The sequence below is a fragment of the Delphinus delphis genome, chromosome 6 (assembly GCF_949987515.2).
Source record: "Delphinus delphis chromosome 6, mDelDel1.2, whole genome shotgun sequence".
Lineage (NCBI taxonomy): Eukaryota > Metazoa > Chordata > Mammalia > Artiodactyla > Delphinidae > Delphinus > Delphinus delphis.
This window is the reverse complement of record NC_082688.1, coordinates 37,200,954-37,222,350: the sequence shown is the minus strand read 5'-3', so window position 1 is coordinate 37,222,350 and position 21,397 is coordinate 37,200,954. Positions and strand designations below refer to the sequence as shown.

The following is a 21,397-nucleotide window of genomic DNA, read 5'->3' as shown; positions in this document are numbered from 1 at the left end:
CCCAGAAAGAAGTTACTTCTCACTCTTGTTTAAAACCTGTTGTCCTGGGCTTCCCTGGTGGCGCAGTGGTTGAGAGTCTGCCTGCCGATGCAGGGGACACGGGTTCGTGCGCCGGTCCGGGAAGATCCCACATACCTCGGAGCGGCTGGGCCCATGGGCCATGGCCGCTGGACCTTCGAGTCCGGAGCCTGTGCTCCGCAACGGGAGGGGCCGCGGCGGTGAGAGGCCCGCGCACCGCAAAAAAAACAAAAACAAAAAATAACTGTTGTCCAGATCTGGCCTGTTAAGGTCTTCTTTTGGCATGAGTGGAATGAGGAAGTTCCTATGATGGGTTTTAAATAAGGAACATAAATAATTTAAACCTTAGAAAGTTATCTGACATGAAATTGGGTGCCGTAGGAGTAATTTAGTTCCCTCTACCTCTTTGTCAGGAAGCTGTAAGAGATTTCTGCATGGAGTGAGATTAGATTGGATGACTTTTAAGGGCCCTTCTAACTCTCTGCATTCAAGCTTTGATCAGAAGTCCCAGCTTCTTTTCTCTAATGACTTAGACTTAAAAATCTAGTCCTAACTCTAGTGGCACATAGTAGTTACTCAATAAATGCTGGTTAAATAAATTAACTTGCAAGAATTCTTCACGGTGTCCTTTTTTTCTCTCTTGCAGTTAAAAGAGCCAAGTTCCAGGGTTCACCAGGTAAGGCCAGCCTTTAATTATTATGTTCTTCTCCCCATACTTGCTGTGATTTAAAAACATTCTTTCAAAAAATCATTAATTTCATTTGATTCATTGATTAAATTAGTTAAATTCACTAAGTTCATTAAATTAATTAAAAATCAATATGGGAAGAGATTGGTCAAGGGGGTACAAAGTTTAAGTTATGCAAAATGAATTATTTCTGGAGAGCTAATGTACAGCAATGTGTCTATGGTTAACAAGTATTGTATACTTGAAATTTGCTAAGAGGGTAGGTCTTGAGCGTTCTCAACACACACACGCGCACACACACACACACAGAAAATGCTAATTATGAGGTGGTGAGGAATGTGAATTAGCTTGATTGTGGTGATTATTTCACACTGTATACATATATAAAATCAAGTTGTACACCTTAAATATATACAATTTTTAATTGCCAGTTACACTTCAAAAAGTGGAAAAAAAACAGTGCTGTCGTAAAACATTAAAGAAATCTATATCAATCCGGTGAAAAGTTAGTCTCCTTACCTCTTGGCCAACTCAATTCTGCTTCTCAAAAGTAACTATTTTGAGGCTTTTATATACCTTTTCAGAGTTTTACTGTGTATGTGCATGTATACACTAATGGATCAGCTACACATGTCTTTGTGCAACCTGCTTTTTTTCCAACACCATACCATGAAAGTCTTTTCTTGTGTATATGTGTGTATACATATATCTGGTTCTTTCTTTCAAAGAGTTGTACACACACTACTATATTTAAAACAGATAACCAACAAGAACCTACTGTAAAAAAAAAAGTGTCCAGAATTTTGTTGTACTCTAGGTCCCTTATTGAATATTCAGGTCATTTCAATTTTTTTGCTATTATAAGCAATAAATGTTCTTGTGCATTTAACATTGCCTGCTTTTGAAAATGTATCTGTATGCTAGAGTCTAGAAGTAGAGAATTGTTGGGCCAAAGGTACGTATTTTAAACAAATTTGGTAGCTGCTGCCAAATTGCATTTCTGAAAAATTTTGCTTATACTCAGACCAAAAGCATATGGGTGTCTGTTTTCCCAAATCCTTATCAGCGTTAGATAATATGAAACTTTTTAATCTTTGCTCATCTGAAGGTGAAAATGGTATCTCCTTACTTTAATACACATTTTCTTAACTGAATGTCAAGTTAGTTATAAAGACTTACTCTAGTTCCTTCTGGGGGCAAAAGGAGGGTACTGCGGATTATGGGGAAAAAAACACGATTGGGAACCCAAGAAAATCTGAAAAACCAAATCTGGGTGCAACAGGAACTAAAGCAGTTTCTGGGCCCACTGCTCTCTCCAGTGGCTCTGGGTTAGGGCTTCTCTTCTTTCTGAAAAGCTTTTCTGCTCTCCTTTCTCATCCAGCAGGCTTTTTATGCTTACCTGTCTTGCACACACCCCATACTGGCTGCTCCAATAGAATTTATATGCCTCTCCTTCAAGCTTCAGCACCAATCAATTGTTACTATTTCTTTGTTTTCCCTACTGAAAATCTTTTGAGAGGGAATCATATTGGTCTCAGCTTTTGGTCAGCTTATGAATTGGCTGGCTGCTTTTGGGTGGCATCTCCTTTTGGTCTGGTCAGCTATGGTTGGACATGGGGAATGGAGTACAGAATCCTGATAGAAAACAGCTTAGGGGTATACTGCATTGCTACTACCAAATATGGATGGGAATTCCCTCATGTGGGTGGGCTTGTATCCTCATATATCTTTGGTATAATTGTAGAATAATTGTAGGTATAAGACTACATAGTTTTTTATGATACTTAAGAGAAAGATTTACCTTCTGCTAGAAGTGCATGACAGTGCCCATCTTCTCACACCTTTAACATAGGTAATTGTTTTAAGCAATCTTTGGCAATTTGATGAGTCAAAAATGATAGTCTTTTTTTTTCATTTTATAAAATTATGATTAACTTCTTACATAGAGAAGTGAACTCTCAATTCAGTGTCCCTCATCATGGCTGATACAAAGGAAGTAACAAAATGTGCTGTGTTAAGTCTTAGGTCAGATTTCTGAGTTTTGAGATCCAGACCGCCTACCTTTGTTTGGTACTCAATTTATACTCTCGGGTTAGAGAATTTCCTTTTTCTGACTCTGTGATAATATATATATTTTTAATGTAAGTTGTGCTTTAGGCCAGGGTGAATAGATAAAGCTTGAAATCCATTTCCTTTATGAGGAGTTTTCCTCAATTCTTGTCCCTGTAAACAAATAGAGGTAACTCTTTCTTCTTCTGCCTTCCTTTAGCACTTTTTCGCTTTCTCTGTGGTACTTATTTCTTTATACATTTTATTAATTTGCATATCTTATCTTTCCTGTAAGATCAATTAGATTATTATTTTTTCAAACTGCAGGTGGGCTATAAAGTCAATTTAGTTAATTATGATTAATATTTTAAAATTAGAATAAAAATATCAATGTATCACATCTTGTATTTCATAAAGCTTTTGTTTTTGTTTATATGTATATATATGTGTATCTACCGGTCAAATATAAAATATAGTCCTTAAATTTGAAAAACACTATTGTAGATTATGCTTTTGAAAATAGTGTGTGTTTTCTAATTTTTCTGTACCTCTCTGCTTAGAATGATGCTATATTGTACAATATATAATTCCATTTTTTCTTATATATACTGTAATATGGACATTACTTAATTCCAAGGGCTTTGTGAGACTGGATAACCATCTGAGCACTAAGTATTATATCTTTGGTTTGCATTTTTTCAAAGACAAATTTAACACATATGTGACCCTGAAAGTGCAAAATGTGAAGAGCACAACTGTAGCAGTCCGTGGCGATCAACCTTCCTGGGAACAAGATTTTATGTTGTAAGTACTTTGCAGCAGCAGCAGCATGCCTACAACATTTGACAATATTTCCAAGGTAATCACATTGGATTAAACAAGTAGAGGCTGAAGATTTTGTGTATATCTAAGATTTATAAAATACGTTAAATATTTAAAAACACATTTTAATAGCATGTTAAATATTCTTTTTGAAAACTAGAGAAAGGAACAAATGAGGTGTGTGGTAGGTAAAGTACATCTGCAGTTTTGTTGTCTCCCGATTTGTAATCTATTTTCAGAGGCGAATTATGAATTCGAGTAAACGCTCAGTTTACATGGGTGAAAACACTACCTAGTCAGATTTTCCTAGTGGTCAGAATTAGGTATAGTATAACATACTGAGCATGATATTAAACCTAACTTAATCTTTCTTTGATTCTCAGAAGGCTTCTTGAAGGAATGTGGTTATGCATGTGAGGACTGTGTTTGTGTTTCCAAGTCACCTGCTTTCGAAGATGAGGATGTCTGTGCTTATAATCCTTTTACTTTACGGAGTAAAATTCTACCTTCATCTAATTAATAAAAATGAGTAAATATTAGTAGAATTGCTTGCATATGACACAAAGTTTAGTATATTATGATTGTAAGCTCTGGCTTTAAAAACTTGCTATTTCCTTTTTTCCTCTTAAATTTCAGCAATTTTTTTTCTGCTCTAGGAAAGGGAACAAAAATGTACAATATCATTTTGAAGGGCTGACCAAATCACTTAGCTTCTCTGAGTGTCAGTTTCCTTATCTGTAAAGGTCTACTCTTGCTTACAAGGTTATGCTTATTTTTTGGGAAGGTGGGCACAAGGGGGTCAACCAAGAAAATGTATTAAAATTGCAGTGAAATTTGTGATTGAAGTGAAATTGCTTTGCGAGTTTTATAGTCCATCTCAGATATAGGATAACTCTTTTTATGGGGAAACATTCCAATCCTCTGGGCTTTTAATATATTGCTTTTTATAGTACCATTTAGGAAACTTTATTATAATAGTTAAAGGTTAAGATTATGAGGGTTTGGGCTAAGACACTAACAGAAGGATAGATAGAAAAGGATGGATAGAAGATGTTAAGGAGGTAGAACCAAGACTTGTCTTGGATGATTGGGTGAGTGGTGAGCTACTCATTAGGATAGGAGACAATAATATATCAGTTATGAACAAGCTTATATTTGAAGTTCTTATAGGACAGGTAAGAAGAAAGTTACAGAAGATAAGTTAGAAACTTGAACCTGGTACTCATGGAAGCCGGGGTTGGAGAAATATTTTGGTCAGTTGAAGCCATAGGCATAGATGAGAAAGCTTAGGGAGAGTGTGTTGGGTGAGAAAAGGGCCTGGGGTTGAGCCTGGAGAGCACCAGCATTTGAAGAGGGGATAAAGAGGACTAGGAAGGAGTGAACAGAGAGCAAGAAGGAGAAACGAGATAGTAGTGTCCTGGAAGCTGAAGAACTGGGGCTTCAAGAAGAGGCTAGTGGTGTCAGATTTCTCACTGGTTGCCCCTCTCTCAAGATTATGAACCTCATTTATTCCTATCTGTTATATTGACATCAGAGTGAGACCATTTGTTTTTTCTTCACTCGTGTAAAGTCAGCTATGAACAGTTTTTTCAAGTCTCTTCCCTGTTAGCCATAACACAGTTCTGGCTGTGGTATATAAACTTAGCAATCCTGCTTTCTTTTGACTTCCAGTTGGCTGTAATAATCACTCGCTGTTATAACTGTTCCCAGCATGTGAAACATATCAATCTTCTGCAGTCTCTCATCAGCATAGTAGCTTTATTCTTACTTGTTTATTTTCCAGTTTCCCATAGCACTTACTCTTTCAACCCTACTGTGATATGTGTGACTTTTCTTCTGTCTCCCACCTTGAGATGCTGTGTGAATTTTGTCCTCTCTCCTTCTGCACACAGGTTTTATTAGCTACATTATCCACCTTACTGCTCCTATTCCTTATTCCTCCTATCCTGCTCTTCTGTCACTGGTAACTCCATTGCTGGTCACTTGTTCCCCTTTCTCCTTTTTTTTTCTCCCTATTGTATTATGTGGTAGTATCTAATATTCATTTTGGTACTTCTCATTTATCTTTAGTATTTCTTTGTCCTATTTCCAGGACTAGATTGTTCATTTCTTAGGGGCAAGGAGGGCATCTTCACTTACTGTGAATTTGCCTCGTTCAGAATCTTGTATACATGTGTGCACATATACTGTTGATTGAGTTAACAGAACAGGAACTTCCCCAGAGCTCTGGGGATGAGGCATAAACAGAGCTCTCTGACTTCTCTTAGTTGGGCCATTTGAGCAGATGTAGATAAGAGATTTCTCACAGAAAATATCCTCATTGTTTGGGCTTTATTCCCCAGAGTTCCCTGAAGAACAGATTTTCTTCTTTATCTGTCCAAGTCAAGCTGTAAAGAAAGACCTCTGGCTGTTTCTTTTAGCTATTGGCTTGAGACGCTATTTAGGACTTGCTTTGGGAATATTGTGTACGTATCCCCAAGCAATTTTTCTTTTCCAGATTCAAAAGATTTGGGGTTGTTACATATATTTTCCCAAGGCTAATCAGTTAATTAGGCTGAATGAAACTGTGGGCCAAAAGCTCAGTTTCCCCCCTGTGAATGCCCTAACATAGTGGCTGGGTTTGGTCACCTACTTTTTGGTTTTGAACAGCTCTCCAGATAGCTTGGAAGTTTTTAGAGATGGGAGCTAGGTCCTATATTGTGTGTCTTCCCCAATGTACCAAGCCATATGAATTGTACATGTCAGTGAACATAAATGAAAAAAATGAACTCAGTACTTTTCTGTTCTGCTGTATTTATGTAAAAGGGGCAAATTTGCTTTACTTCACTTGTTTTCAACACACTTGATATGAATTTTATGGCTATAAGGCCACATCCCAAACTAGTGAATCTGAGAACATGTATCTTAATAGTACAACAGGGAAGCCAAGCTATCTCTAAAGCACACACTTGAAACTTCTACATGTGATGAATAGCTGTTGTTTTCCTGAGAATACTTTTCTGCTTTTCCTGCTGGAATTGGCCTTTTCTCATCTTTCTTGCATTTCCCCTCAAATAACCTTGTGTTTCCATAAGAGCTTTCTGGAGAATGTTTTTAGCATTAACATAAGCGTTTGCTTGTTTCACCTTAAGTCCATAATTATTTTTGAGTTAGCCCTTCCAAGCTGATATTCTTCCATGTATGACACTGCTTTTGCTTAGTGGTCACCTGGCTCCCTGGAATAATTTCTTTTTAAATAATTTTTCCTAGTTATTATTACAGGAAAATCATTGTGTTTATCATTATCCTGTGATCATTTTGTTTATCAGTGACAGTACCTGCTTTAACTGATAATGAACTAGCACACTCCAGTATCCCTCACCTGCCTCTGACCACAAGTTCCCATCAAACTTAGATCTTCTCATGGGCCCTTTTACTTTTGCTTGGATTCCCTTTCATATTTGTCATAAAGAAGCCTTGCTTTCTCCTCATAGTTCCCTGTATCCAGAGGTATAAGTTGCAGGCAGTGCTAGTATTACAATAAAACATATAAAACTGTTGCTTAAGTTTGGAGATTGTAGGCAGACATTCCTGGCAGTAATGCCCTCATTGCTTGGCTTCATTGTTCTTGTGAAACTGTATTAGTCTAACAATGATTGTAGCTCCAAAGGAGAGGGGACAGACTGACAGAGGCATTTTTCTGTGCATACCCTACATAGGTTTCTGGGAACCTAAAGAGTGGTTGCAGGATTAGGGACATTTTGATTTTTCCCTGATGACAGGATCCTGATCAGGACATACTCAAGGTTTAGCAAAACAGGAGATGTAGATGTTTCTTTCATATTACCTGGTTTTCTAAAAAAGGGCTTTCTTCTTTCCTTCAGTGAGATTAGTCGTCTGGACCTGGGTCTAAGTGTGGAAGTATGGAACAAAGGACTGATCTGGGACACCATGGTGGGGACGGTGTGGATTGCACTGAAGACAATTCGTCAGTCAGATGAGGTCAGTCAGTGCATTGCCCATTTGGAGGTAGGGTTCTAGCCCTTGCTTCTCTGCATCCTAGCTCCATTCAGCTAATGTTCATCCATATATCTCAGATTTCTCTGCCCCCTTCCTAATTAGAGGACATAAAACCAGCTTACTCCTAATGTCACCGAGAGGTTCAGGGGATTTTATCTAAGGCCTTCCCTCTGCCCTGTGACTGAACTCAGAGGTGCCAGAGTACCTATTTAGCCTTATCAGGTAGACAGCCCCTTCTGAGTACTCTGTGTGTGTGTGGTGGTGGTGGGGTGGGTGGGATCAGCAGGGTGAAGGAGGGGAGTGCGAGGGAGGGGGGGAGAGAGGGGTGGGGGGAGAGGGAGAGAGAGAGAGAGAGAGAGAGAGTGAGAGTGTGTGTGTGTGTGTGTGTGTGTGTGTGTGTGTGTGTGAGAGAGAGAGAGAGAGAGAGAGAGAGAGAGAGATCGATCTAGGATACCTGTGGCTTCTGCATTCCCTCTAAGACACTGTTCTGAGAGGAGTCCCATTAAACTTCCTCAGCCAGCTCTTTGAGTCACCTATCCCAGGGACCTGATTTCAGTCTTCCTTCTTCCACATATAACCCTAACAGAGTTTAAGGAACTACAGGCTTGGCAATTGGTAATCACACTTGTCTTAATACACTATTTTCAAGACTGAATTTCCACTCCACTTTACCAGATTAGAACATAAGTCAGCATAATTTTCCTGTGACACTCACTTTGAATATTTTCACTGTGGTCCCAGTTCAGGTCAATTTAACTAGCCATGTTACTAGCTCTTTAGTGATTAGAAATAGTGACACATTAAGTGACATAGTCATTAAGTATTGTACAGATTAAATATTGATCCATGGAGATGCTTTGTTTTTGAGTTTAGCGCTCTGGAAATTCTATCCTCTGTGGGCTGGCAGAAAGCTGAGCACAGTGAAAGCTGCTCTCCCACCGAAGAGGGAGAACAGAAGCCACATACAGCAGAGGCAGGTGGTGACTCTGATGTGTTTGCCGCATTAGGATATGTGAGTGGCCCTCAGAAGCTCTCTGACAAGGAAAATGAGAGAAAAAGACCTGGCCCTTTAACCAAGAGGGGAGTCATGAAAGAGTGAAGTTTAATCTTAGATCTCTTTTCTAGGAAGGGCCTGGGGAATGGTCCACGTTGGAGGCAGAGACATTAATGAAAGATGATGAGATCTGTGGAACTAAAAACCCAACTCCCCATAAAATTTTGCTGGATGCAAGATTTGAGTTGCCTTTTGGTGAGTCTGATTAGATTTTAAAAAACATTTAATACTTTTTACCACATTGTTTGAAATTGTTTGTTAGTTGTTGTCTTACTGTGTCTTTTGTCAGCCATATCCTTTCAGGGCATTCTGTCTTCCACTCCATTCCCTGTAACACCTAGCTCAGGAATGTGCAAAGTAGACTCTAGAATGGTGCTCATTAAAGAATCCACACTGAAAGCATTCTTTTCAAGTCATTTAGTTTCTTATAACTATTTATTATAATAAAATACCTGCTTGTCAGAGAATATCAATGATTTATTCTTTTGATAATATTTTAACATTTATTGCCTTGAAGTGAATATATACCTTGTGATTTGTTAATTTAAGCATTGAAGTAGCACTAATAAATAGAATAGTAATTTACAAAGTAATTTTAAAAATCACACAAAAAGGGCTTCCCTGGTGGCTCAGTGGTTAAGAATCCACTTGCCAACGCAGGGGACAGGGTTCTAGCCCTGGTCCGGGAAGATCCCACGTGCTGTGGAGCAACTAAGCCTGTGCGCTGAAACTACTGAGCCTGTGCTCTAGAGCCTGCCAGCCACAACTACTGAGCCTGCGCCTAGAGCCTGTACTCCGCAACAAGAGAAGCCACTGCAATGAGTAGCCCATGCACCACAACGAAGAGTAGCCCCGGCTCAACACAACAAGAGAAAGCCGACGCAGCAATGAAGACCCAACACAGCCAAAAAAAAGGAAAAAGAAAAAAATCACACAAAAATACATGTTCCTTATAAAAATTCAAATAGCATGGAAATGTACATGGATAAAAAGTTAAGTTTCTCTTCCTCCTTCTTTTGACCTCCTTTGCATTCCCCAGAAATAAGCCACTGTTATCTTTCTTGTGTCTTGGTTTAGGCACAAGAAATTTCTTCTCTAGAAATTTATTTTGACAAAATTTGGGTCATACTCTATGTACTATATATGGTGATAGTATTGTATAAACTAAAGCATATTATCTTGGACATCATTTCATGTTATACTTTAAGATCTATCTTGCTGATCTCAACAGCTGCTTTATGTCATAAGTTATCTAACCAATCCTTTTTTTTTTTGCAATCCTTTATTGATTGACATGTAGGTTGTTTCCAGTTTTTTTTGATATACCACTGTAATGAACAGCTTTATCTATGCCCATTTATGAATCTAGGATAAATTGCTTAAAGTAGAATTTAAGGAATAGGTCAAATCTACAAACAAGAAATAATGGAAAGGGTGTGGAGAAAAGGGAACCTTCCTACACTGTTGATGGGAAAGAAGATTGGTACAGCCACTATGGAGAACAGTATGGAGGTTCCTTAAAAAACTAAAAATAGAACTACCCTATGACCCACCAATCCCACTACTGGTCATATACCCAGAGAAAACCATAATTCAAACAACACATGCACCCCAATGTTCATTGCAGCACTACTTACAATAGCCAGGACATGGAAGCAACCTAAATGTCCATCAATAGAGGAATGGATAAACAAGATGTGGTACATGTATACAATGGAATATTACTCAGCCATAAAAAGGAACGAAATTGGGTCATTTGTAGAGATGTGGATGGACCTAGAGAGTGTCATACGGAGTGAAGTAAGTCAGAAAGAAAGAGAAAAACAAATATCGTATATTAATGCATATATGTGTAATCTAGAAAAATGGTATAGATGATCTTATTTGCAAAGCAGAAATAGAGACACAGACGTAGAGAACAAACAGTATGGATACCAAGGTGGAAAGCAGGGCAGGTGGAAGGAATTGGGAGATTGGGATTGACATATATACACTACTGATACTATGTATAAGAGATAACTAATGAGAACATACTGCGTAAAGCACAGGCAAGTCTACTCTGGGGACCTAAAAGGAAGGAAATCCAAAAAAGAGGGGATATATGTATATGTATAGCTGATTCATTTTGCTGTATAGTAGAAACTAACGCAACATTGTAAACCAACTATACTCCAATAAAAATTAATTAAATAAAGAATAGGTCACAAGGTATGTGTATCGTTACTCTTCCTAGTACTGCCAAGTTGCTTGTGTTAAAAAAAAAAAAAAGATTGTACCAGTTTATATTTCTGCCAACTATGTCTCAGGTGTCTCTTTTCTGCATATCTTTGCCAACATTTTGTAATTTCCCAATTTTTTTTTTTTTTTTTTTTTTTGCGGTATGCGGGCCTCTCACTGTTGGCCTCTCCCGTTGTGGAGGACAGGCTCCAGACGCGCAGGCTCAGCGGCCATGGCTTACGGGCCCAGCCGCTCCGCGGCATGTGGGATCCTCCCAGACCGGGGCACAAACCCGTGTCCCCTGCATCGGCAGGCGGACTCTCAACCACTGTGCTACCAGGGAAGCCCCTGTAATTTCCCAATTTTTAAATGTTGGTATCTTGTTTAATTTAACTTTATTCAGTTTTAATTTTGACTGTTTACTGATATTCATGTATACTAGTGTTGTTGCTGCTGTCTTATGATTTCAGTCTATTTATATCTTGTACCTTATGGTGATTTGAGCAAAAATGGCATGATTTTCCAGTAAGCTCAGAAATAACTAAACTCAGAGCAACTATTACTTCAGAAAAATAGAAAAGAAGACTTTCTTGTGTGTCTGTAGGCCAAGTTGCAGGTGAAGAGAAAAGCAATTGGAGTTCTTGCTTGTGGCTTAGTTGCTTGTATTCTTAATGCTGTGTTCTCAGCTATACTAGTCTGGAATGGAGTTTCTGTCTTGTTGAATTGGGAGGGGGGTGGGTGGGGATGGGTCTTGGTTCAAATACAGCAGAAATTGGCTATTCTTAAAGTTGTAGTAGATTTTCTTGAATATATATTTCTTCATTTGCTGTGTGCTCTTAGGACCATTTCTAGAGACTTTAAATGGTTTTTTTTTTTTTTTCTGATTTGGCAAAAAAAAATAATAAAAAAAATTAAAAAAGAAAATCAAACGTACCCATATATTCAGCACAAAAGAGAAACACTGAGACAAAATATGGATCAGGTCAACTTTGGTGACATTTAAACAGGTACACTTTTTAGTAATCCACATGAAGGAATCAAATACAGTCCTTTCTCCTTTGTCCCTCCTATCCAAAATTTCACCTCCTTCCCCTCAAACCGCTCTTCAGCAATTGGTGGCAATATTTCAAAGTCTTATAATAAAACCTTCAAGTAATTTACTACCTAATTTGTACAGCACTCCTCAGCCATAAAATGGTTTACTTTGCACTTGTTGAAAATAAGTGAGAGAGGAGGAAGAGCTGCTCTGCTGCAGTCTATAAGTTCTGATGTAGAACAAATTCACCAAAATACATTGTTAAGTAGAAAACAGCAAGGGACAGTGAATGTGTTAGAATATGCTACTATTTGTGTTTTTAATAGGGGTTGGGGGTCTACATATATGCTTATAGATTCAAAGACTGCCCCTGGAACAATATACAAGAAAGCATTAATTGTGGTACCCTATAAGAAAGAAAGATAACTGATTTGTGAGGGAGACCTAATTTTCCCTGAGTAACTTTTTAAACCATTGTGCATGTATTACTTACCTCACCCCTCAAAATAGTTTTAAGGAGAAAAATACAGAGCTACAAGGATGTTTATTGCAGTACTATTTATAATAGTACAAACTTTGAACAATCTAAGTACCCAACAAGAGGAGTGGTTAAATATATTACAGTTTAAATTAAAAGCCCAGGCTCTGGAGCCAAATCAACTATGATTTTTAAATTTTTATTTTATTTTTCTTTTTGGCTGCGTTGGGTCTTCATTGCTGCACGCGGGCTTTCTCTACTTGCAACGAGCGGGAGCTACTCTTCCTTGCGGTGTGTGGGTTTCTCATTGCGGTGGCTTTGCTTGTTGTGAAGCACAGGCTCTAGGCGTACGGGCTTCAGTAGTTGTGGCCCATGGGCTCTAGAGTGCAGACTCAGTAGTTGTGGCGCACAGGCTTAGTTGTTCCGCGGCATGTGGGATCTTCCCGGACCAGGGCTCGAACCCGTGTCCCCTGCACTGGCAGGTGGATTCTTAACCACTGTGCCACCAGGGATGCCCACATTTGATGTTTTTAAAAGATGTTGCATTTTTTTTGGAAGTTGTTATAGTCCATCTTAAATATATACAATGAGGGTATGTGTACCATTTTTCTTTACTCTTTTTTTATTGTGGTAAAATACATGTAACATAAAATTAACTATCTCAACCATTTAAAAGATACAATTCAGTGGTATGAATACATTCATAACGCTGTGGAACCATCACCACTATTCATATCCATAGTTCTTTTCATCTTGCAAAACTGAAACTCTATACCCATTAAACAGTAACTCCCCATTCCCCTCTGCCCCCAGCCCCTGGCAACCACCATTCTACTTTCTATCTCCAATTTTGAATACTCTAAGTACCTCATACAATTGGAATCATACAGTATTTGTTTTTTTGTGACTGGCTTATTTCACTTAGCATAATATCCTCAGGTTTATCTATGCTGTAGCGTATGTCAAAATTTGCTCCCTTTTTAAGACTGAATGATATTCCCTAGTATGTGTATATCACATTTTGCTTATCTGTTCATTCATTGATGGGCACTTAGGTTGCTTCCACATTTTAGCTATTATGAATAATGCTGTGAACATGGGTATGCAAATATCTCTTTGAGATTCTGCTTTCAGTTCTTTTGGGTACATACCCAGAAGTGGAATTTCTGGATCATATGGTAATTCTATTTTTAATTTTTTGAAGAATCATCATACTGTTACCCATAGTAGCTGTACCATTTTACATTCCCACCAACAGTGTACGAGGGTTCCAATTTCTCCACATCCTCGCCAACACTTCTTATTTTGTTTTTTTGGGTTTTTTCCCCTGTTTTTTTGATAGTAGCCATCCCAATGGGTGTGAAGTGGTATCTCATTGTAGTTTTGACTTGTATTTCCCTAATGATTGAGCATCTTTTTATGTGCTTTTCGGCTATTTTTATATCTTCTTTGGAGAAACATCTATCAAGTCCTTTGCCCATTTTTTTTTTTAACATCTTTATTGGGGTATAATTGCTTTACAATGGTGTGTTAGTTTCTGCTTTATAACAAAGTGAATCAGTCATACATAAACATATGTTCCCATATGTCTTCCCTCTTGCGTCTCCCTCCCTCCCACCCTCCCTATCCCACCCCTCCAGGCTGTCACAAAGCACCGAGCCAATATCCCTGTGCCATGCGGCTGCTTCCCACTAGCTATCTACCTTACTACGTTTGTTAGTGTGTATATGTCCATGACTCTCTCTCGCCCTGTCACAGCTCACCCTTCCCCCTCCCCATAACCTCAAGTCCGTTCTCTAGGAGGTCTGCGTCTTTATTCCTGCCTTACCCCTAGGTTCTTCATGACATTTTTTTTTCTTAAATTCCATATATATGTGTTAGCATACGGTATTTGTCTTTTTCTTTCTGACTTACTTCACTCTGTATGACAGACTCTAGGTCTATCCACCTCACTACAAATAGCTCAATTTCGTTTCTTTTTATGGCTGAGTAATATTCCATTGTATATATGTGCCACATCTTCTTTATCCATTCATCCGATGATGGGCACTTAGGTTGTTTCCATCTCTGGGCTATTGTAAATAGAGCTGCAATGAACATTTGGTACATGACTCCTTTTGAATTTTGGTTTTCTCAGGGTATATGCCCAGTAGTGAGATTGCTGGGTCATATGGTAGTTCTATTTGTAGATTTTTAAGGAACCTCCATACTGTTCTCCATAGTGGCTGAACCAATTCACATTCCCACCAGCAGTCCTTTGCCCATTTTTGAATTGGGTTTTTGTTATTGTTGAGTTTTAGGAGTTCTTTATATATTCTGGGGATTAATCCCTTATCAGATATATGATTTGCAAATATTTTCTCCTATTCTGTGGGTTACTTTTTCATTCTGTTAATACTGTCTTTTGATGCAGAAAAGTTTTTAATTTTAATGAAGTCTAATTTGTCTATTTTTTGTTGTTGTTGCCTGTGCCTTTGGTGTCCTATCCAAGAAATCACTGCTAAATCCAGGGTTGTGCAGTTTTGGCCCTATGTTTTTTTCTAAGAGTTTTCCAGTTTTGGGTCTTGCATTTAGGTTTTGATCCATTTTCTGTTAATTTTCTATATGATGTTAAATAAGGGTCCACCTTCATTTTGTGCATTGTAGATACTCAGTTATCCTAGCACCATTTCTTTCTTTTTCTTAAATTAATTTTTATTGGAGTATAGTTGATTTACAATGTTGGGTTAGTTTCTGCTGTACAGCAAAGTGAATCAGTTATACATATACATATATTGACTCTTTTTTAGATTTTTCCCATATAGGTCATTACAGATTATTGAGTAGCGTTCCCTGTGCTATATAGTAGGTCCTTATTAGTTATCTATTTTATATATATGTCAATCCCAAGGTCGCAATTTATCCTTCCCCGCCCCATTAGTAACCATAAGTTTGTTTTCTACATCTGTGACCCTATTTCTGTTTTGTAAATAGGTTCATTTGTACCATTTGTTTTTTAGATTCCACATATAAGTGATATCATATATTTGTCTTTCTCTGTCTGACTTACTTCACTCAGTATGACAATCTCTAGGTCCATCCATTTTGCTGCAAATGGCATTATTTCATTCTTTTTTATGGCTGAGTAATATTCCATTATATATATGTACCACATCTTCTTTATCCATTCATCTGTCGATGGACATTTAGGTTGCTTCCATGTCCTGGCTATTGTAAATAGTGCTGCAATGAACATTGGGGTGCATATATCTTTTTGAATTATGGTTTTCTCCAGGTATATGTCCAGGTGTGGGATTGTTGGATCATATGGTAGCTCTATTTTTAGTTTTTTAAGGAACCTCTATAGTGTTCACCATAGTGGCTGTACCAAGTTACTTTCCCACCAACAGTATAGGAGGGTTCCCTTTTCTCCACACCCTCTCCAGCATTTATTTTTTGTAGATTTCTTAATGATGGCCATTCTGACTGGTGTGAAGTGATACCTCACTGTGGTTTTGATTTGCATTTCTGTAATAATTAGCGATGTTGAGCATCTTTTCATGTGCCTCTTGGCCATATGTATGTCTTCTTTGGAGAAATGTCTGTTTAGATCTTCTGCCCATTTTTTGATTGGGTTGTTTGCTTTTTGATATTGAGCTGCATGAGCTGTTGGTGTATTTTGGAGATTGATCCCTTTTTGTTCACTTTGTTTGCAAATATTTTCTCCCATTCTATGGGTTGTCTTTTCATTTTGTTTATGGTTTCCTTTGCTGTGAGAGCTTTTAAGTTTCATTAGTTCCCTTTTGTTTATTTTTGTTTTTATTTTCATTATTCTAGGAGGTGGATCAAAAAAGATCTTGCTGTGATTTACGTCAGAGTGTTCTGCCTATGTATTCTTTCTTTTTTTAAAAAAATTTATTTTTTTTTAAAATAAGATTTTATTTATTTTTGAATTTTTAATTGAGGTATAGTTGATCCACTATGTTGTGTCAGTTTCAGGTGTGTAGCAAAGTGATCCAGTTAAAATACATAGACATCTGTTTTTTTCAGATTCTTTTCCCTCATAGGTTACCACAAAATATATAGTTCCCTGTGCTGTACAGCAGGTCCCCGTTTTCTGTCCATTTTATATTTAGTAGTGCCAGCACCATTTCTCTTTTTTTTTAAAGTAAATTTATTTATTTATTTATTTATTTTTGGCTGCATTGGGTCTTCGTTGCTGTGCACGGGCCTTCTCTAGTTGTGGCGAGTGGGGGCTACTCCTTGTTGTGGTGCACGGGCTTCTTGTTGCGGTGGCTTTTCTTGTTGCAGAGCACGGGCTCTAGGCGCATGGGCTTCAGTAGTTGTGGCACATGGGCTCAGTAGTTGTGGCTCACAGGCTGTAGAGTGCAGGCTCAGTAGTTGTGGCAACGGGCTTAGTTGCTCCGCGGCATGTGGGATCTTCCCGGACCAGGGCTTGAACCAATGTCGCCTGCATTGGCAGGCAGATTCTTAACCACTGCGTCACCAGGGAAGTCCCAGCACCATTTCTTGAAAGGATGCTTTTCCCCATTGAATGTTCTTGGTACCCTTGAAAAAAATCATTTGATCATATATGTAAGGGCTTATTTCTGGGCTCTTTATTCTCTTTTATTGGTCTATATGTCTGTCTTTATGTCAGTAGCATACCGTTTTGATTTACTATAGCTTTTTAAAAAAATTTATTTATTTATTTTTGGCTGCTTTGGTTCTTCATTGCTGTGCATGGCTTTCTCTAGTTGTGGCAAGCAGTGGCTTTTCTTCGGTGCAGTGTGCGGGCTTCTCATTTCTGTGGCCTTTGTTGTTGCGGAGCACGGGCTCTAGGCACGTGGGCTTCAGTAGTTGTGACACATGGGCTCAGTAGTTGTGGCTTGCGGGCTCTAGAGCTCAGGCTCAGTAGTAGTGGCGCATGGGCTTAGTTGCTCTGTGGCATGTGGGATCTTCCTGGGCCAGGGCTCGAACCCGTGTCCCCTGCATTGGCAGGCAGATTCTTAACCACTGCGCCACCAGGGAAGTCCTACTATAGCTTTTTAATAGGTTTTGAAATAAGGAAGTATGAGTCCTCTAGCTTTGTTCTTCCTTTTCAAGAATATTTTGGGTATTTGGGGTCTGTTGAGATTCCATATGGATGGGGTTTTATATTTCTGTAAAAAAAATATTGGGATTTTAATAGCGACTGTGTTGAATCTTTCAATCATTTTAGGAGGTATTGACATCTTAACAATATTGTCTTCTCATTCATTGGGAATAATAATATATTATTTTGGTTTTTGTGAAGATTCAAGATAATGTTCATGGCAAGAACCAAGCCATCAGTAAAATTAGTCCATCACCACCACCCTTCTAACTTAGATTGTATGATTGAATAAAGTATTATCAACCTATGATTAAATTATTAGCCTGGTAATGTGGTTTCTTCTTTTTTGTGATAGATATCCCAGAGGAGGAAGCCAGATATTGGACCTACAAATTGGAGCAAATCAATGCCTTGGGAACTGACAATGAGGTAGGAACTGTTTTTTACAATGTAAAGAGTGTCTTTATAGGACGCTTTAAGGGAGTGACTCAGGAACATGTTGGAGAATGAAAGAATTTAAACTGCATTAGCGAAAAAAGGTAGCTAGAAGATTGCCTATTATTAGAAAGATCTGTCTGCTTTTTCTTTTCTTCCCATTGTCCCCCAGAAGTGGCTGAATTGGCCCTAGTCTGGCTCTAGACTGTTGGGGAGCAAGCTTATACTAGGGAATCTGTCCTCTTGTTACACAGATGAGCAGAAGCCTTTTTTTCCTGCTTGTTCCCAGATTTTTGGATATATATCCTTATTATGTGCTCTTTTTAGGAATGTTTAGACTATTGCATTGCTTAGTCCTGCTCTCCTAACTTATTTCCAGAGATGAGTTTTGTGCACAGAATAGAACACAATCAGCTCAACCTGGGCCAGCAAGAATGGGGAGTGTTTTTGTTGGTGGTGGTGGAGGGAAAAGATAAGTTTTTTTACTTTAGGGCATGTTGGGCTATTAGAAAATTTGTCTGGTAAGCAACCTGTTAGGAAACATCTGGTAAGCAACCTAATGTGAGAATCTGAAGCTCAGGGTATGATGAGGTCGGGTATAGAGTTTGGATTTATCAAGATATTTGTAGCAATTGGAGTCATAGGAATAGAAGAGCTCACTCAGGTAAAGTATGTAGAAAGAGTATTGAAGAACAGGGACAAAACCTTGGGAAACATCAAAGGTAGAATCCTGAGAAACAAAAGAGACTGAGAAAGAGCTGCCTGAAAGAGAGAGTAGGCGAACCAGAAAAAGGTTTATGGAACAAAGGAAAAAAAAAGTTTTGAGGCAGAAATTCTTGACAGTGTGAAATATTACCGAGAGCAAAGAAGATGAGTAATGAAGTGGAGCCATTGGATTTGTCAATTAATGGTCAATATCCATAGGTTAGTACAGGAAGCCAAAATGCAGTGATTTGATGTGTGTGTTAGTTTCCCAGGGCTGCCAAAACAAAGTACCACATACTGTTGGCTTACAGCAACAGAAATTTATTCTCTCACAGTTCTGGTGGCTAAAATTCTGACATCAGGTGTTGGTGGGATCAGTTCCTTCTGGAGGTTTTGAGGAAGAAGCTGTCCCATGCCTTTCTTCTACTTTCTGGTGCTTCCTAGCAGTCTTTGCTGTTCCTTGGCTTATAGACACATTATTTCAGTCTCTGTCTCCACTATCACATGCCTTCCTGGGTTGTGTCTGCCTGTCCTCACAGTACGTTGTCATCTCTTTTTGTGTCTGTGTTCAAATTTCCATTGATTTTTGTGGGGGCACCAGTCATTGGATTAACTTGATTACATCTGCAGAGACTCTATTTCCAGATAAGGTCACATTCATAGGTACTGGGGATTAGGATTTCACAACATTATCTTTTTTTGTTTTTTTGTAGGCAGATTATATCTTGCCTCTCTTTTAGTGATGTTAAAATTACACAGTGGATTCAACTTGGTGTCAGCCTATTTCATCCATTTTAAAGTGATCCCACAAGCCTTTTACCTAATGGTTTTAGCAGCAAATAATAATCATTATTTTATTAGGGTTGCACAATGATGATTTTCTACTTATATCATCTCTTCAGCATTTATTATCTATGATTTGTCTGCCTCATCAGCTGTTTGGTTCACTTGAAATAAAGTCCGTGCAAGAAAAACATTCTCTTTAGCAATTTTCAAAATAATGAGTGTTGCATAAGCAGCTTCTCAAGGTGACCAGTGAGTTGTTTTCTTTTATTTAGTGGGATATTATTATCAATTTATGGATTTTGATATATTTGTGTTTCAATCCATTGCAATCTTTATTCTTTTTGATACTAAACTCGTTTCATCTTTGGTTAGTGGGAGCGTCTTCCTTTCTTTTTTCTATTTTTATCATGAAAAAATTTTAAACAAATATAAAAGTTGAAGGACTAGTAAAATGAAACCTGTACACTTATCTCCAAGATTCAATGATTATCAAAATTTGGTCATACTTGCTGCAAAACCATTTTAAAAACACAATGTAGAATCTTATCTTTTTTTTTCTTATGGTGTGCAACAGTTCCCATCCACAGCAGCCTCTTGGGTCAAGACTGGCCTAGGGATCTACCACTTGACAGAGTGGAAATGTATCACTATTTATTACTTTTCCTACTCATGGAAAATTAGGTTTTCACTATTATAAATGCATGCTTCAGTGAACATCTCTGACCCTGTTTCTCTCTGCTTATGTATGGGAGATTCTCTGGCTATATACCTGGAAATAGAATTGCTTTGTTGTGGAATGTGCTCTGTGTAACGTTACTGGATGTTGCTAAGTTGTTCTCTAAAATAATTATACCAATTTATATTCCACTTTTTCTGCTGCTCTGTATCGTTACTGATACTTGTTATTGCCAGATTTAAAATTTGTGCTAATCTAATGAGTTTAGAGCTTTATCATTTAAATTTGCATTTGTCCATTTATTGGTGACATTCATTTAGTCATTTATTCACCAGATAACTTATTGAACACTGTGTACCAGGCCCTGTCGTAGGTGCTTGGTATACATCAGAAGTTAAAACAAAGACCAATGTCCTCTTGGATCAAATAGGAGGAGACAGACAATAAGCAGGAACCTAATAAATATAGTTAAGCATCAAAAGATGAGAAGTCTTCTAGGAGGAAAACCTATTCTCTCCATTCACTTTTTACACTTCTTTTGTTAGGTTTATTCCTAATCATTGTGAATGGTATATTTAAAAATTACACTTTCTAATAGGTCATTGCTATCTATATAAGGCAATGCTGCTCGATTTTTTTTTTTTTAGTATTGATCTTATTCACCAACTCTTATTAATTCTACTAGTTTAGAGATTCCTTTGGGTTTTTTAGTTTTTGCATCTTTGAATAATAAGTTTTTATCTCTTTTCAATCCTTATGTCTTATTTTTTAAGTGAAATTTTTACATATGTTTTTATTAACAGACTTAAATATTAAGCAGTTTGTAGAGAGGGCTTCCATATCACATCTTACCCGCCCCCTCCCTCTAGTTTTCCTTATTATTAGCATTTTACATTAATATGGTACATTTATTACAATTAATGAGCCAATATTGATATATTATTATTAACTAAAAGTTAATATTTTATATTTCTATTTATTTTTGTTTTATTAAATAAAAATCCTTAGTTTTTTTCAAATTTCCTTAGTTTTTATTTCATGCGTTTTTTCAGTTCCATTACCCCATAACGGACACCTGGGTTACATTCAGTTGTAATATCTCCTTTGGCTTCTCTTGGCTGTAATATTTTCTCAGACTTTCCTTGTTTTTGGTGACCGCTTATTTTTAAAAATTCATTGTGTAAAACATCCTGTGTAATTTTTAATGGTGAGAGTGGGGAAGCCTTGTCTTTTTCCTGACTATAAGGGGAATGCTTCATAAATCTTGAAGTATGATATTTGCTGTAGATTTTGATAGGTACCCTTTATCAGATTAAGGAAATTCTATTTTCTTTCTGATTTTCTAAGATATTTTGTCATG

The 21,397-nt window shown here is 37.7% G+C and overlaps 1 protein-coding gene across 4 annotated transcripts in view; it reads left to right on the top strand.

Moving 5' to 3' along the window:
• The window catches only part of UNC13B (unc-13 homolog B), a 224,937-nt gene that overhangs the window by 53,414 nt on the left and 150,126 nt on the right, over positions 1-21,397 (top strand). For all 4 annotated transcript variants that reach the window (XM_060014566.1, XM_060014568.1, XM_060014565.1 and 1 more), the window contains 5 exons: positions 665-694; positions 3,460-3,559; positions 7,441-7,558; positions 8,702-8,825; positions 17,791-17,864. In XM_060014566.1, coding sequence (XP_059870549.1) covers positions 665-694; positions 3,460-3,559; positions 7,441-7,558; positions 8,702-8,825; positions 17,791-17,864 — 446 coding nt within the window. The remainder of the gene's footprint in view (positions 1-664; positions 695-3,459; positions 3,560-7,440; positions 7,559-8,701; positions 8,826-17,790; positions 17,865-21,397) is intronic.